This window comes from Pelobates fuscus, chromosome 5, assembly GCF_036172605.1.
Source record: "Pelobates fuscus isolate aPelFus1 chromosome 5, aPelFus1.pri, whole genome shotgun sequence".
NCBI classification, from domain to species: domain Eukaryota; kingdom Metazoa; phylum Chordata; class Amphibia; order Anura; family Pelobatidae; genus Pelobates; species Pelobates fuscus.
Genome location: NC_086321.1, coordinates 47,192,392 through 47,210,641, shown reverse-complemented (window position 1 = coordinate 47,210,641; position 18,250 = coordinate 47,192,392). Strand labels below are relative to the sequence as shown.

The 18,250-nt window shown below is 42.5% G+C and overlaps 1 protein-coding gene across 3 annotated transcripts in view; it reads right to left on the bottom strand.

The window, feature by feature from the left end:
• Positions 1-18,250, bottom strand: part of KIAA1328 (KIAA1328 ortholog) — a 164,391-nt gene that overhangs the window by 38,505 nt on the left and 107,636 nt on the right. For all 3 annotated transcript variants that reach the window (XM_063453826.1, XM_063453827.1, XM_063453829.1), the window contains exon 8: positions 10,728-10,814. In XM_063453826.1, coding sequence (XP_063309896.1) covers positions 10,728-10,814 — 87 coding nt within the window. The remainder of the gene's footprint in view (positions 1-10,727; positions 10,815-18,250) is intronic.

Sequence of the window (18,250 nt, the reverse complement as noted above, 5' to 3'; positions counted from 1 at the left end):
TTTACCTGAATCATTTGCCATTTGGCTTATCCCTCCTGGAACATCAACCCTGTTACATATCTTAGTATCATTAGCAAAAAGACATACCTTACCATCAAGACCTTCTGTAATATCACTAGTAAAAATATTAAAGAGAATGGGTCCAAGTACAGATCCCTGAGGTACCCCACTGGTGACAAGCCCAAGCTTCGAATATACTCCATTTACTACAACCCTCTGTTGCCTGTCACTCAGCCACTACCTTACCCATTCAACAATATTGGAATCCAAACTTAAAGATTGCAATTTATTGATAAGCCTTCTATGTGCAACAGTGTCAAATGCCTTACTAAAATCTAGGTAAGCAATGTCTACTGCACCACCCTGATCTATTATTTTAGTTACCCAATCAAAAAAAATCAATAAGATTAATTTGGCATTATCTCCCTGAAGTAAACCCATGTTGTCTCTGATCTTGAAATCCATGTGTTTTTAGATTTTCAACAATCCTGTCCTTTAACATGGTTTCCATTACTTTTCCCACTACTGAAGTAAGGCTTACTGGCCTATAGTTGCCAGACTCCTCCCTACTACCTTTCTTGTGAATGGGCACAACATTCGCTAACTTCCAATCTTCTGGGACTACTCCTGTTAACAATGATTGGTTAAATAAATCTGTTAATGGTTTTGCTAGTACACCACTAAGCTCTTTTAATAACTTTGGGTGTATTCCATCAGGTCCCATTGACTTATTTGTCTTTACTTTTGACCGTTGAAATAGAACCTCTTCCTCTGTAATAAGTTACTAATTTGTCCTTTTTCCCTTTCCTTCATTTTCATCTCTAAATACTGAACAAAAATATTAATTGAGGCAGTCAGCTAGACCTTTATCCTCTTCTATATACTTTCCTTCTTTTGTTTTTAATCCAACTAGTCTAATCTAATCAATAGAGATGCATTGAATCAGGGCGCAGGGACGCTGAACGGCAGGGCTGCCTACTGTGCAGCCCTGTGCCAGGAAGCCCCTCCAGTGGCCATCTAAGGAGTGGCCACTTGGAGCTGTCCCTAGGGGCAATATAAACACTGCCTTTTCTCTGAAAAGCCAGTGTCTATATGAAAATGCCTGAAGGGAGCTATTATAGTCACCAGAACAACTAAATTAAGCTGTAGTTGTTCTGGTGACTATAGTGTCCCTTTAAGCCTTCCTCTGGGGCTTATGGGTGTATGTAATTAGCACTTTATTACTATTGTGGTATTGGTACTATTGATTTGGTATACACTAATCTATGCACTTTTTTTTCTGTCAAAGTTACTTGATGTATTTCTTCAATACAATGCGCAAACATTGGTGTGCATTGGGTTCACTAGTATATCATATGTAGACTTTAGGAACCAGGAAAGCTGCATCTCATTGGACCTCCCTGTTAAAACACCCTGAAAGATTAGGACACATTACCTTTCACCCACTTTCAGTTGAGCTTTTCTTATTATTTAAATAAAGTCTACATATACCAGCATTAACTCAACAAACAAGCTGTCTAGAAGCATATCAAAAGAATAATCAATAGTGACTTCTACAAACAGGTTTTGTTTTTTAATTCTTGATTTTTGTTGTGCAGGTGATTACATAGCATAGTCATACGCCCCAACAGCGTGCTTTTGTATTGAGACATAGGATAAACAGTGACATGAAAGGTTTTGCACATTTTTGTTGTAAAAAAAAACAAAAAAAAAACATAAGTAGGACAGGCAAATATGTCTAGTCGGGTGTAAATTATTTGCATTAACTGCAATGGGTTATTACCAATAGCATCGTCGTCGTCGTCAGGATGCCACAACAGCATGTTCAGACAGGTACATGCAGTTTAGGTAGTGGCTACAAACAGGCTTTTAAGCAACTACTGCTCACTAATTGCACATCTGGTAAACTGGTGGTTGTACAAAATGAAGTGAAAGGTGCCAAGTAATCAGTATAAAAGCCATCTAGAATGAGAATCTGAGCACCTGAAATAAGCTTTTTAAGCCTGATTTACGGAATAACATTTGCTGTCCTTAATGCATGCTATTTATACTGGCATTTCACTGCACAATCTAGCACCCTGCTGACTCTACCATTTGCCTTGCTAGATTGCAGGTCCTCTACTATTCTCTCTCACTCTCAGATTCCCACCTTGAGGGGTGAAAGCAATACATCACAGATGATATTTAAATACAGGCACGCTGAACTGCTGCTAGGAAGACTTTTCAGTAGTATACAGTTATCTGATTCCTTTCATACCTGCTGTGGCATTTTCTTTTTGGTATGAGCATCTTAATGCACTGCATTTAAAATCCTGATTTCAAAAACTATATTAGGACTATATGCTATCCAAAATGGGTCAAGAGCTCCCTTTCAGACCTTGCAGACCTAGGTGATTCTCTGTAGGAAGTAACAGGGATGCACTATAGGACATACATTGCCACTACAATAAGTTGAAACACTAAACCAAATCACCCAGGAGGTTGTTTTAGCTCTACTTTTATTTTACTTCACAAAACGTGTCCGATTTGGAAGATTCGACCCTGCTCAGTCCCAGGCACCTCAGCTTGCTGACTGTTCGAAATCTATCAACAAATGTTGATGCAGATTTTGTTAAACCATAGGCATCTAATGGCAGCAGAGGGCTTCTACTGAATCATGAAAAGGCTTCACACTCATAAGTCTCTCATTGTTTATGTGTTATGCTGTAAGAAGTGGTCATGGAGGAACTCTGTTCCTGACTGTCTCATGAGAGTCCTGTGTAAAACTTAAATCGGTCGTCCACATGCACTGCCCACTGGGAACAAATATAATCTGCTCCCTTGCAGGTGTGAAAGAATTTACCTTGATTCCAAGGTTCAAGCTTATAGGTGTCATATTAGATAGCCTATATTAAAATTGGATAACTTGGAGTCCGGAAATGCTTAATACTTAAAACGACACTTAAGACCATATATGTCTAGTTCTGGGAGCAGAGAGCGGTCTCTCCTAAATCAGTCTGTTCCTTCTCTTTCCCGGAACTTATCTGTTATATGTACATGACTTTCATCCCCATGTCCTATCTGTACTCCCTCCCTACTATTGTTCTATGAATATTTGCACATAAGCACTTACTTTTTAATGTATAAAAACACATACTGATAAAATAAACGAGAGAGGCTTATTTTGATAACCAACACGCGTCTGGTGTCTAATTCATGCTCCTCCAAGTGCACTTGTAACAACTTGGGTTCCCCTGAATAGAACAAAGATCGGACTTGATCTATAACACAGGCAGCACACAGTCCTATATGTCTACAATAAAATGTGTTATTTCCCTCCATCATGCAAGTCCTGCCAGCACTCCCTGCCTCCTTAGATGTTCTTTCAATTGACATTTTTTGTTTTTGGCTCCTTCCACTTGTCCATGACAATTTGTCCCTTTCCTCCTGTGACTAATTCCTCCCTTCCTCATGCCTTCCATTTCAGCATCTCTTCAAGCTCTAGAGAGAGTCCATTTGAGTCCCCTCCCTTTAGCCATCCCCATATACCACCCCACATTCCCTCATTCCCATTCCCCACATTCCCTCACTCCCATTCGTGGATCAGAGCTAGTGCAATCCACGCATGCGCTCTGATTGGATGGATCTTGCATGTTACATGCTCAGATGCTTCTATTTGAAAAGCATTTGATAGGACCCTGGATAAGGAAACAGTGATGCAGCAGGGGGTAGACAAACCAAATGACAGGTATTAAACTATTTATTTAAAAGGGTGTTGCCCAAAAGGTAGATCCCCAGATGTTGAAGAACTACAAATCCTATAATACTTTGTATGGCTTTAAATGATATAGCTTCCACAATGCTTTACGTTTTAAACATCTGGGGCACCCTTACTATAGTTTTTAAACATCTGGGGCACCCCTGATTTAAAACAAAAAGAAAGTTAAGGAAGTAACCCTGTCAAAGTTTCCTTTGCTCTATGCTTAACACATTTTCCAAGATTAGATTTGACCTTGACCCCTCTGTAACCGGCTAGGAAGCATATAATGCAAAGGACAATGAGAGCAAGTCAATGTATGAAGTTTCAGATCCAGCATGTAGTATTGAAATAACGGCAAATTAATTTAAAATTTTGTCATGTTATTATTCCATATTTATTTACTATTAATAAATAAATAATATGCCTTTGGTTTTCACACACGTTAAATGCATATATACAGCAAGCTCAGTTATAGAGGCATTTAGAGCTAATATATCTGATCCTACTCCCGATTCTAAATAAACTCTCCACTGGAATAATTTAATGCAAAAGAATCTGTGTGATCAAGTGATAAAACAATTTATGTCACACCAGATCAGAAGATGCCGATTTGCAGCAAAGCTCGGTGATGCACTTTACCATTAAACAAATCAACAAGCTCAATTTCCAGGCCGAAAACATACAATTCTGCAAAGTATTTTCTAATAAGGTGCTTCAGGCTAATGTTTGTTTTGAATAATGCTCACAGTTCTGGGTAATTTAAGCTGTAAAAATGGCCTTCTCATCCATGCGAGGATCACCCTCCCACATAGACGGAGAGAGGAATCATTATTCGGATCTTGCCATTAGAATTGCTTAAAGTATTTAAAATGTTAAATGCACTCATGTGCGACTCCAGAACTTGAATTTTAAATAAATGATACACTGAAGGACTGAAACACATCTTTTTTTATAATTAAAAACTAATTTTAAGCTAATTATATACAATTACAAAAAAAAATAATAGCAATTTATTCTACATTACGTGTGGGAAGTATTACAGTCGAGGGAGTGTATATCGGAGGTATTCAGTAATGGAAATGAAATAACGTAGTGCTTGCGAGTGGGAGAGAAGACACATGCTAAGCCATGCACACATAACTGGTGAGACGAGACTTTGCAGGAAAAATTATACATCCAAATCAGTGTGTTTTACTCACAGTATATCATATCAAAGACAGATATAACAATGCAGATGAGCTAGTTTGCTTTGGCTGGGTATTATATTGCAATAACGCCATCACAGAGATCACACAGTGCACACCGAAATTGGCAGTACCCATGCCATGCCTAAGTGCTTACTTTGTTACTTACTACGGCAATCATGCCACCGAGGTGACAGCAATTTCACAGGCCAATCAACTCATTGAATCTGAGCATTCATGCCATCATTGGTCTTGACACAAGTAGTAAGGCATTATGAACAGCTCTTACTTATAATAAATAGGATTTAGTAGGAACACTGGAGAATAAAAGACACCAACCAGCAAGGTTAACATCACCTTGAGTTACATGAAAGAGAATAAGAAACACATTAAAAGGACATTTGGCAGTTCATGACACTTGTCTGGATCCTGTATTACTGCTTTGAAGGCATCACAGTAATTGCTTTGTATCTCTTATAGGAATTTAGTGAAAGTTTTAGGTTAAATGGGCAAAAAGCACCATAACGCTAATACTCAGTGTAGTGACTATGGTGCAGTGTAGAGTCTATGAAGCAGTCTGACAAAACTGGGAGACACATCGCTTAATTCATAGACCAGTCCCTGGATAATATGTTGTTTATGCATTCACATTATAAATATCAATTGTATCCAACCTGAACTATAGGCAGAGAGCGCTTCAGGTAAGTTAGTCCAGGGCTCTCTGCTTATTATGGATACTTGCACAATCAAGGTGGCTGAAGAAGGGGTTAATATAAATGTACTTGTACTGAAGAAGGGGTTAATATAAATGTACTTGTACTGAAGAAGGGGTTAATATAAATGTACTTGTACTGAAGAAGGGGTTAATATAAATGTACTTGTACTGAAGAAGGGGTTAATATAAATGTACTTGTACTGAAGAAGGGGTTAATATAACTGTACTTGTACTGAAGAAGGGGTTAATATAAATGTACTTGTACTGAAGAAGGGGTTAATATAAATGTACTTGTACTGAAGGGGTTAATATAAATGTACTTGTACTGAAGGGGTTAATATAAATGTACTTGTACTGAAGAAGGAGTTAATATAAATTTACTTTTTTTCTTTTAAATAATACAGCTTCTAAATGGTAGGATGTAAAAATGGAGGGCAGTAGTATGCTGCAAGATGGTTATGGTCAGGGCCGGCGCTACCTGTAAGGCGGACTAGGCAGCCGCCTAGGGCGCCCCTTGGGAAGGGGCGCCGCCAGGAGCGCCGGCCCCCCTAATGCTGCAGCCGCCCGAGCGCTCTGTAGAGAGCCTCAGGCGGCTGCAGCTTTGCCCGGGCTGGTGCGTCCATGAGGGCGCACCGCCCGGGCACAGCATGAGGAGAGGGAGGGGGCTGACAGGAGGGAAGCGCTCAGCGCTCCCTCCTGTCACTCCCTCTCTGTAGCGTGACCGAGCGCAGTATAGTCCGCCGGTACAGGGAGCATCTGTCTCCTGTACCCGGCCGGACTAAAAGGAAGTGAACACTGAGTGTGCACTTCCTGTTAGTCCGCCGGGTACAGGAAACAAAAGCTCCCTGTACCCGCGGACCATGATACAGAGCTCGGCCACGCTACTATAGAGGTAGGGGAGGGTGGGGGGAATAAATAGAGAGGGGGGGGGGGGGAGATAAATACATGGAGAGGGAGGGGAGGAGGAGAAATCAATGAAGAGGGAGGGGGGGGGGAGAAATAAATGGAGAGGGGGGGGGAGAAATAAATGGAGAGGGAGGGGAGGAGGAGAAATCAATGAAGGGGGGGGGGAAATAAATGGACAGGGAGGGGAGGAGGAGAAATCAATGAAGAGGGAGGGGGGGGAGAAATAAATGGACAGGGAGGGGGGAGAAATAAATGGACAGGGAGGGGGGAGAAATAAATGGACAGGGAGGGGGGGAAATAAATGGACAGGGGGGGGATAAATGGACAGGGAGGGGGGAGGACAGGGAGGGGGGAATAAATGGACAGGCAGGGTGGGGGGAATAAATGGACAGACAGGGAGGGGGGAATAAATGGACAGACAGGGAAGGGGGAATAAATGGACCGGGGGGGGATAAATGGACAGGGGGGGGAAATAAATGGACAGGGAGGGGGGGAAATAAATGGACAGGGAGGGGGTAAATAAATGGACAGGGAGGGGGAGGGAATAAATGGACAGGAGGGGGAGGGAATAAATGGACAGGAGGGGGAGGGAATAAATGGACAGGAGGGGGAGGGAATAAATGGACAGGGAGGGGGGGGGATAAATGGACAGGGAGGGGGGGGGGAATGGACAGGCAGGGTGGGGGAATAAATGGACAGGCAGGGTGGGGGAATAAATGGACAGGCAGGGTGGGGGGAATAAATTGAAAGGGGGGGGATAAATTGACAGGGAGGGGAATTGACGGGATTAGGAGGGGGAATGAGAGTGGGGAGGGGAGAAGAGAGTGACAGCGGGGGAGACGAGAGTGACAAGGGAGGGGGAGAAGAGAGGGACACGCAGGGGAGAAGAGAGTGACAAGGGAGGAGGGGGGAGAAGAGAGGGACAAGAGGGGGGAGAAGAGAGGGACAAGGGGGGGAGAAGAGAGGGACAAGGGGGGGAGAAGAGAGGGACAAGGGGGGGAGAGGGGGAGAAGAGAGTGACAAGGGAGGGGGGAGAGATTGACATCCATCACACACACACAATAGACCCCTTGCACACAGAAAAACACACAATGCATTACACACAGACACACACACACACACAAGCAATTCAACCCTTACACACAATGCATCCCTTACACACACAGAAACACACAATGCATTCCTTACACACACTCAATGCACCCCTTACAGACGCACACACTGCATCCCGTACATACACAGAAACACTCATTGCAGCCCTTACACATACAAACACAGATTCACACAATGCATTCCTTACACACATATCAGGACATCCCCTACTCCTGTGAACAAACTAATTGGTGGAACATGAAGGTGGACCCTGGGGCCCAGACCTTGAGCTGTGCAAAGGGCCTTAAAAAAAATGGAGCCTTCTTCCTGTTCTCCCAGAACACAAACAGCCTCCAGAGAGCCTGTTCTACACCAGACCAGTGGAGCCAGACTGCAGGTAGAGCCCATCACCATCCTCATCTGATTGTAAGTAGGCAATCTAGTATATTATTCGTGGCACTAATCTCTAATTTACCTCACATTAAAGGGACACTTTAGTCCCCAGAACCACTGCAGCTTAATGTAGTGGTTCTGGTGTCTATAGCCTGTCCCTGCAGGCCTTTTAATGTAAACACGGTGGCACTGCAGCACTTGCGTTAGTTAACATGGGGCATTGTGATGTCATATCGGGGGGGGGATGGGGGGCGGCAAACTTTACTTTTGCCTAGGGCGGCAAAAATCCTTGCACCGGCCCTGGTTATGGTGCATAGAATACACTGTTACATATTAGTTTTAAATGTCTTTAATAATTTATGCAGATGGTATTCTTTGAACGTGACATATGATTTTCAGATTCATCTTTTATCACAGTCTTCACATAGCACCAGGAGCAGGCGCTACCACGATGCTTTAAGTGCCTTTGCTGAACGGCATAAAACCCTGCTGGACCTTACAAAATGTTTTCATATTGCAACCTAACAAATCTCTTCTGTCTGTTCGTATAAATATTACATTGTTGGTAGGGGGGAATTTTAATGGGGCTTATATGAAACAACTGTTGACAATATCAGTCAATCCATGGTGGTACTGGGAGTTATAACTGTAGATATTCAGGCCTTTACCAGACAGGACATGAAATGTTGTATTATCTTCAGCTATTTCACAGTCAGTGAGACGGTTTCTGCAGGGCCGCTGCCGTGTCACGACTTTCCTGAAGCTGCTGCCTCTGGCCCGCCATGAATGTTCTGCTTTTCCAGCTGGGATAAGAAGTTTATTTTACATGGCCCTGGGACACCCAATTCGCTTGCACACCAACAAAACAGAAACTGTAATTTTTAATAAGTTCAAACAATAGGTTTACTTTTTCAGATGGGCCATGGGACCGCATTCACCAGTTTAGAGCCCAAATGGGTCCTTACAGCATGCAAACAGTTGCAGTTAACTCCCTTTTTTCATAATAAAACCCAAGCATTAAGTGGACAAACTTTAAACTTTGTTGCCATGTTCACCAAATTGCTAAAAAAAAAAAAAGTAACCCATTTATTAAGATATACATTCCTAACACTAATAGACTGACTTGTGTACAGAGCATGCCCTTTATTTAAAGGAACACTATAGTCACCTAAATCACTTTAGCTAAATAAAGCAGTTTTAGTGTATAGATCATTCCCCTGCAATTTCACTGCTCAATTCACTGTCATTTAGGAGTTAAATCACTTTGTTTCTGTTTATGCAGCCCTAGCCACACCTTCCCTGGCTATGATTGACAGAGCCTGCATGGAAAATAAAACTGGTTTCACTTTCAAACAGATGTAATTTACCTTAAATAATTGTATCTCAATCTCTAAATTGAACTTTAATCACATACAGGAGGCTCTTGCAGGGTCTAGCAAGCTATTAGCATTGCAGGGGATAATAAAATCTTAATTAAACAGAACTTGCAATAAAGAAAGCCTAAATAGGGCTCTCTTTAACCCCTTAAGGACCAAACTTCTGGAATAAAAGTAAATCATGACATGTCACACATGTCATGTGTCCTTAAGGGGTTAAAGGAAGTGTTTATGGAAGGCTGTGCAAGTCACATGCAGGGAGGTGTGACTAGGGTTCATAAACAAATGGATTTAACTCCTAAATGGCAGAGGATTGAGCAGTGAGGCTGCAGGGGCATGTTCTATACACCAAAACTGCTTCATTAAGCTAAAGTTGTTCAGGTGACTATAGTGTCCCTTTAACCCCTTAAGGACCAAGCTTCTGGAATAAAAGGGAATCATGACGTGTCACACACGTCATGTGTCCTTAAGGGGTTAAAGGAAGGCTATCCTTTTTCTAAACACTGAAAATAACACTTGTGTTTATATTGCAATGAATATATACGGTAAGTTCATATTGGTGACTCTCCTGGCTTACCCTTGCTTAGTGGGCATAGCCATCATTATCCCTCTCTGGTCAGAACTGCTGCCTTATCTAGTAAACTACTGGTCGTGTTAAATTTGTTTTGTGCCAACACATAGCAAAGTTGGTTAACACTTGTGATGCTATACGCATGACGCGTGTGTGTATGGCATTGCTTGAGAAAATGCTGAGTGCGCATGCAGGATTTCTCCATTAAATATCAGCGTGCACATGAGTGCATCCAATGCATCATAGCCATTTCAGTTCAGAAGTAAAGTAGGTAAGTTTACACTCCTTGCTTTGTTTTATTTAGCCCAGCACACACTGAAATAGTTTTTGCTGTGGTGACGGACTTTTAAGATGTGACATTTCTACATAAAGGAGGATTATGGGTACCAAGAAAATAAGCATATCATTACACAGCGTCCAGCCAAAACGATTGATAGGTCAATGAGGTTACATGTTCTAGTTCAGGGGTGCCAAAAAGGTAGATCCCCAGAGGTTTTAAAACTACAGCTTCCATGATGTGTTTTCATTCTAAAGGCAAGCAAAGCAACATGGGAGTTGTAGTTTTACAACATCTGGGGATCTACCTTATGGGCAGCCGTGTTCTACTTTGTAAAGCAGATAATAAAATTTTGTCAGGCTGAGCATATGGGTTTCTAAATTGACTAGCCACTTTTACTGACTGGTGTTTGGAGTTTTCAAAGTACTGGGATGCAAGCAAACATGAGGTTTCTGCTAAAGAAAAACATTTTACCTGTACAGTAAACCATTGGGTAGATTAAAGGATTGTCTAGAAATGTCGTCTGTCGTCAAAGGGCGAGGGTCAGAATAAAGTAGACTCCTAAACAGAGGAACATAAAACCATTAGCATGTGATCAGCATCAATACAACCGGCAACAAAACATGGAGCAATTCTCTGCAACAACTATTACAAAATTGTTATGTACAAAACAGGCCTCTAAGGTTCCACATTCCACATTTTGCCATGTTAAAAAAATACAAGGACCTTAAAATGGAACAGGTAAAGCACAGGGGGTAATTAAGATTATGATGTCCATCACTGATGCTATTCTCCTGGTAGAGCTAATATAACTCCCATGTTACAGAAATGGGCATAAGCCGCAATCAAAACCAGATGTCAGATGCACCTTTACTAACTCAGCGAGATGGGCAACAGATAAGCTTGTGAGAGATTTCAGTGATGATGTAATCAAAGAGCAGACCAGGCTGCTAACAGCTGCTGGAATTATGAAATAAAAAGATGTTGACTCCTAGCCTGACTTTTCCACATGCAACATTCGAGACAGATCATACTAAATGTTCTTGCGTCCAATATTAAAAACCTGGCTGTATGGTGCATACAATGTACAAAGGAACACACACAACTGGAAAACTCAAGAATGACAGGTCTATTAAGAAGAAAATAATGGAAATCCACAGTAAGGATAGTGCTGTTAACCCAAGTACCATATTAATGGCAGCATGGGAACTCGAGGGTTAAACAGGTGCATGGTGCAAGTCTTTTTGTTTCTGAATGTACTGGTAAGCAGACAGACACCCGGCAATCTCGACACAATTACACAATATAATGGCACCTAGCACAGGGCTCCTCATAGAACTATTATTACCAAGGATGATAACGTAATAGTACATTTAAGCGTATGGCACCACAGCTGTAATATCCAATATTTACCTCTCCCAAGATGTTCTCTCCTACAGCTTAACAGCTCAGAAATCGAGCATGCTTTTCCTTAAAAAGCAAAAGCCTGCGGTAGAGTCTCACCGACTGAATTATTCACTGCCTAAAACACATACAGCTTGGCGCATAGTAACAAAGGTTTAACCCTTTTACACACTTCCTCACACAGACCCAGCTTGCAGTATTAGAGCTAGGGAAAATAAGCGAAAAGGCCATAAGCAAAATCCTTGCTCTTTGCCTTTGAAACTGATAGAAGGCTATGTGCACCTCGAATAAATCATTCTTACAAGTCAGCTGGAAGATTTAATGCCATTGTCCATTTTTCTTTGTTTGCCTTTACTAAAAATTCGGCTATTCTATCTGTTAAACCCGTTTACCAGCAGTTAAAAAAAAAAAAAAGAAAAACTAAACAAACATTGCTTGACACCAGAAAAGGCTCCTGGTTAAATGTAAATAAACAAATACCCCAACTAAAAAAAAAATACATTTAAAAATGAAAGAAAGATTAAAAACTGGTACACCATTGAGAATGAGGCTTTTATTTCAATTGCCTATAAAAGAAAACATTTCTGCTATTAAATACAAAATAAGTTTTTTGTTTTGCCAGATAAATGTACGCACACATTTTCACAGTAGTGATTAGCTTTTTCATAGTCACATTATCGGACCATGGACTGAAACTTTGATAGTACACTACCGCCTAAAATAAAAGTTCATTAAATAATCAAGACCCTTTGCATCCTGTTTTGCAAGTCTGTAAGTCTACCAGGAAATTACTACCTTGAACATAACTTTCTAAGAACGAGTGCAAGAGTACTGGAGGGAAGATAGAAAATGATCCTTCAAAGTGGTTTTCTTGTTGCTACACTGACAACGCTTTGAGTTCAGTGATTGTGAGGCATGTAGGAAAAGAACATTCTTCAGAATGATTTGCATCACGTATTCACACAGTTACCAGAGCACTGAACATGGAAAGGAGAGCTTGCACTGAACACAGTTGGAGCGGAGGCGATGTCTCGGTTAGGCATTATATTTATGAAAATCACCTGCAGAAGGCTGTGAAATGTTGTGGGGGTAGGGTGTATGTATGTGTATATACACCCAGGCATGAAACGTAGTGACATCATTTGGATGTGTGGTATGTGCTGGAACAACAAATCCGATCCCTGGAGGTCACACCTCGCAACTTGCAGGACTTAAATGATCCGCTGCTAAGGTCTTTGTGCCAGATACCACAGGACACATTCAGAGGTCTTGTGGAGACCATGTCTCAATGCATCAGAGCTGTTCTGGCAGCACTAGGGGGACCTCCACGATATTAGGAAGGTGGTTTTAATGTGTATGGTCGGTGTACATAATGCACTGATCCCCTCCATGCAATGGAAGGGGGGTACAAACAATGTATGTCCTAATGCTGTCTTTACATAAAGTACCCTCTTCACCCTTAAACTACCTTAAAGGGACACTATAGTCAACTTTTTCTCAAATTCTTCAAGATGGTGGGAGTTATTAATTAAAGTGTTCTCTTCTAAATTGTGGTGCAACAATTTAAAAAGGGTTGATTGTCCCACTGGTTTCCATGGTTATTGCCCCACTTTTTAGATCAGAACACTTAAATAACTCAGTCTTTTTTACATTGTTTTCTCCTTTCGTGTACTTATTAGAATTTAGTTTAGCTTAAAGGGACACTATAGTCACCTGAACAACTTTAGCTTAATGAAGCAGTTTTGGTGTATAGAACATGACCCTGCAGCCTCACTGCTCAATCCTCTGCCATTTAGGAGTTAAATCCCTTTGTTTATGAACCCTAGTCACACCTACCTGCATGTGACTTGCACAGCCTTCCATAAACACTTCCTGTAAATAGAGCCCTATTTAGGCTTTCTTTATTGCAAGTTCTGTTTACCGTATATACTCGAGTATAAGCCGACCCGAATATAAGCCGAGGCCCCTAATTTTATCCCAAAAAACTGGGAAAACTTATTGACTCGAGTATAAGACTAGGGTGGGAAATGCAGCAGCTACTGGTAAATTTCTAAATAAAATTAGATCCTAAAAAAAAATATATTAATTGAATATTTATTTACAGTGTGTGTATAATGAATGCAGTGTGTGCGTATGTGTGTGTGTATGAGTGCAGCGTGTGTGTATGAGTGCAGTGTGTGTGTGCATGAATGCAGTGTGTGTGTGCATGAATGCAGTGTGTGTGTGTATGAATGCAGTGTGTGCAGGGCCGGTGCAAGGATATTTGCCGCCGTAGGCAAAACATTTTTTGCCGCCCCCTCCCCCCCCCATATGTCCTGACTTCCCCTCCTCCTCCCTCAGTGGTCCTTACCTCCCCACCCCTGTGTTCCTTCACCCCCCCCCCAGTGGTCCTGACTCACCCCTCCCCTAGTGGTCCTTACCCTTCCCTCCCCTAGTGGTCCTTACCCTTCCCTCCCCTAGTGGTCCTTACCCTTCCCTCCCCTAGTGGTCCTTACCCTTCCCTCCCCTAGTGGTCCTTACTTCCCCCTCCCCTCCCCTAGTGGTCCTTACTTCCCCCTCCCCTCCCATAGTGGTCCTTATCCCACCCCCTCCCTCTCATAGTGGTCCTTATCCCCCTTCTCCCTCCCATAGTGTTCCTTATCCCCCCCATCCCTCCCATAGTGGTCCTTATACCCCCCATCCCTCCCATAGTGGTCCTTATCCCACCCCCTCCCATAGTGGTCCTTATACCCCCCCTCCCTCCCATAGTGGTCCTTATACCCCCCCTCCCTCCAATAGTGGTCCTTATCCCCCCCCCCCTCCCTCCCATAGTGGTCCTTATCCCCCCTCCCTCCCTCCCATAGTGGTCCTTATACCCCCCTCCCTCCAATAGTGGTCCTTATCCCCCCCCCTCCCTCCCATAGTGGTCCTTATCCCCCCCTCCCTCCCATAGTGGTCCTTATACCCCCCTCCCTCCCATAGTGGTCCTTAACCCACCCCATCCCTCCCATAGTGGTCCTTATACCCCCCCCTCCCCTCCCATAGTGGTCCTTATACCCCTTTTTTTTGTTATTAATTTTTTTTATTATTTATTATTTTTTTATTATTATTTATTATTTTATTTATTTATTTATTTTTTCGTCCCCCCTCCCTGCTTGATATATGGCAGGGAGGGGGGCTCTCCTTCCCTGGTGGTCCAGTGGCAGTTCAGTGGGGGGAGAGGGGGGCTGGCAGAGCTGTAACTTACCTCTCCTGCAGCTCCTGTCAGCTCTCTCCTCCTCTGCGCCGTCCGGTCAGCTCTTCTGTCAGCTTACACTGTAAGTCTCGCGAGAGCCGCGGCTCTCGCGAGATTTACACTGGGAGCTGACCGAGGTGCTGAACGGACGGCGCAGAGGAGGAGAGAGCTGACAGGAGCTGCAGGAGAGGTAAGTTACAGCTCTGCCAGCCCCCCTCTCCCCCGGTCTGTATTATGGCAATGCAAATTGCCATAATACAGACCTTGCCTCGAGTATAAGCCGAGTTGGGGTTTTTCAGCCCAAAAAATGGGCTGAAAAACTCGGCTTATACTCGAGTATATACGGTAATTAAGATTTTCTTATCCCCTGCTATGTTAATAGCTTGCTAGACCCTGCAAGAGCCTCCTGTATGTGATTAAAGTTCAATTTAGAGATTGAGATACAATTATTTCAGGTAAATTACATCTGTTTGAAAGTAAAACCAGTTTTTTTTTTCATGCAGGCTCTGTTAATCATAGCCAGGGGAGGTGTGGCTAGGGCTGCATAAACAGAAACAAAGTGATTTAACTCCTAAATGACAGTGAATTGAGCAATGAAATTGCAGGGGAATGATCTATACACTAAAACTGCTTTATTTAGCTCAAGTAATTTAGGTGACTATAGTGTTCCTTTAACCTACTACATTATACATTACAATAATACACTAAACTACCTCTAAGTGTTAACCGCTACACAACAGAAACATTAACCCCTAATTTAAAAAAAATGTGAATTTGTTAAAAAATAATCCTATCTATAAACCATTGAATTTGGGATTTTATGGTTATTGTGGTTTCCCGAACCCCTTAATTGCACTAATTCCTCATAATACACTGGACCTCAACAGGTTAAACGACCAATAGAAGACCATGCTCATTAGCAGAGACCGCTCAGCCTATGAAACTGGCACTGCTCATCTCTGGGAAGCTTAATCTCCGGCAAGGAAGCAGGGCAGGTGGCCTGGGTAAATTGTTAAACTGTTCTAAAACAATTTGACAAATTACATTGGAAAATCACCAGGGCAATCCTGGCATAAATACAATGGGCTGTAGGAGTCATAGTGCTAGGTGTTTTCCTTTAATCCAAAATTAATAAAAGCTGGCAGAGCACTCATCCAAGATACAAAGTGTCTTATTAGTGCTTAGCAGGAAACATACAGAAAATCATATTTCAACTAGTGCAGTAGTTTTTGTCTTGAGTTCTCCTAATTCTAAAACACTAACATCCGGGAATTTGTATATGCAGTAGTTGACAAGTGATTTGTTTAGCTCAGTGAAGCTAAACTCAAGAGGCAGCAATTGCCCATAACTCATTGCGCTGCATTGGGAAGTCTGTGATTGGACAGCTACAGAAAATCTGGGCAGAGTTAGCAGGGGAGGGCTTGCAAAGAGAACTGGAGGTTTTGCAGGCTGTTTTTAGATATATATACACATAGTGAAACAATGATTAATTAAGTGCATGCTTTCATTGGGGTATATCAACTAATCAGTGATTTTTTATTTTGGCAGTGGAGTAAACCAATGATTAAATTAATTGTAATATAATTCTAAACCTGCACCAAAGGAACTCTATATAGTGCCCCATAACATTATATTTTAGTGCCCCAAATTGTAGAAGGAGTCTTTTGGATTCCAAGTAAATTAACTGGCTACTTACCTGGAATCCAGCACCAAAACAGCCTCTGCTCTGCAGTTCATCCACCATCTCTAATGTCATCAGACTTGTCCAATCCAATGCTTCTCTAAGAGAGGTGTTGTGGATTTAATGCGCAGCAAACGCTATGGTGAGCCCATCAAATTCTTCTCAAAGAGAAGCACCGAATCCAATGTGTGAGATCACTGAAAGTCAAGAACCTTGTCTGACTTAACTGTGGAAGCACCATCTAGTGTGTGTCAGGGAGACAGTCACTAGAGGTGTGTTCAGACCCGCAATGAAAAAGCAATGTTTAACGTTGCAGGAGCAAAACAGGGGCACTGCACACAGACCACCGTTTTCCCACTAAGACAAAGTGGTCTTGGTGTCTAAGGTGTCCCTTTAATTGGAGAATAAGCTATGTATGTCAGACATTTTGATCTTCGAAAGTAAAGTTAAAGGAAAAGCTCAATGTAAGATTTGTTTTGTAAACCACCAATAGGATATGACTTTTAGACATTTTGAGATTACTAGTTATAATCCATTTATGTTGCTTTATAGATATTGCTTATATATGTTTTACTAGTAAGTTGTAAATCAAGATTTAGGGAGAATATGTCTGGCTTTAGTGGATTGTATGTCTTTATATAAATTGCTTTAGTCAGGGCCGGCGCGTCCATAAGGCGGCACAGGGCGCACCGGCTCTGGGGGCGCAAGATTTCGGTGACCGGCAGGAGGGAAGCGCTCTCTCCTGCCAGGTCACCTTCTGGACCCCCGGCGGGCGGCAGCAGTTCTAATGAGAGGCGGCGAGGGAGCTCTAACCTGTCTGCTCTGCTCCCTCGCGCGCTGTGTGCTGATTCTGTGGGAGCCGGAATATGACGTCATATTCCGGCTCCCGGCATCAGCAGACAGCCCGCGAGGGAGCAGAGCAGACAGGTTAGAGCTCCCTCACCGCCTCTCATTAGAACTGCTGCCGCTCGCTGCACTGAAGCCCCACTGGACCCCAGGGACACATCCACACCAGCTCTCTCCAGGTAGGGAGGCTGGGTGGATATTTATTATTAATTTGTGTGTGTCTGAAAGTGTATGTATGTGTGAGTGTGTGTGTGTGTGTGTGTGTGTGTGTCTGAAAGTGTATGTGTCTGAGTGTGTGTTTGTCTGAGTGTGTGTTTGTCTGAGTGTGTGTTTGTCTGAGTGTGTGTTTGTCTGAGTGTGTGTTTGTCTGAGTGTGTGTTTGTCTGAGTGTGTGTTTGTCTGAGTGTGTGTTTGTCTGAGTGTGTGTTTGTCTGAGTGTGTGTTTGTCTGAGTGTGTGTTTGTCTGAGTGTGTGTTTGTCTGAGTGTGTGTTTGTCTGAGTGTGTGTTTGTCTGAGTGTGTGTTTGTCTGAGTGTGTGTTTGTCTGAGTGTGTGTTTGTCTGAGTGTGTGTTTGTCTGAGTGTGTGTTTGTCTGAGTGTGTGTTTGTCTGAGTGTGTGTATGTGTTTGTGTGTGTGTGTGTCTGTGAGTGTATGTTTGTGTGTGTGTGTGTGTGTCTGAGAGTGTGTGTCTGAAAGTGTATGTATGAGTGTGTGTGTGTCTGAAAGTGTATGTGTGAGTGTGTGTGTGTCTGAAAGTGTATGTGTGAGTGTGTGTGTGTCTGAAAGTGTATGTGTGAGTGTGTGTTTGTCTGAGTCTGTGTGTGTGTGTCTGTGAGTGTGTGTCTGTGAGTG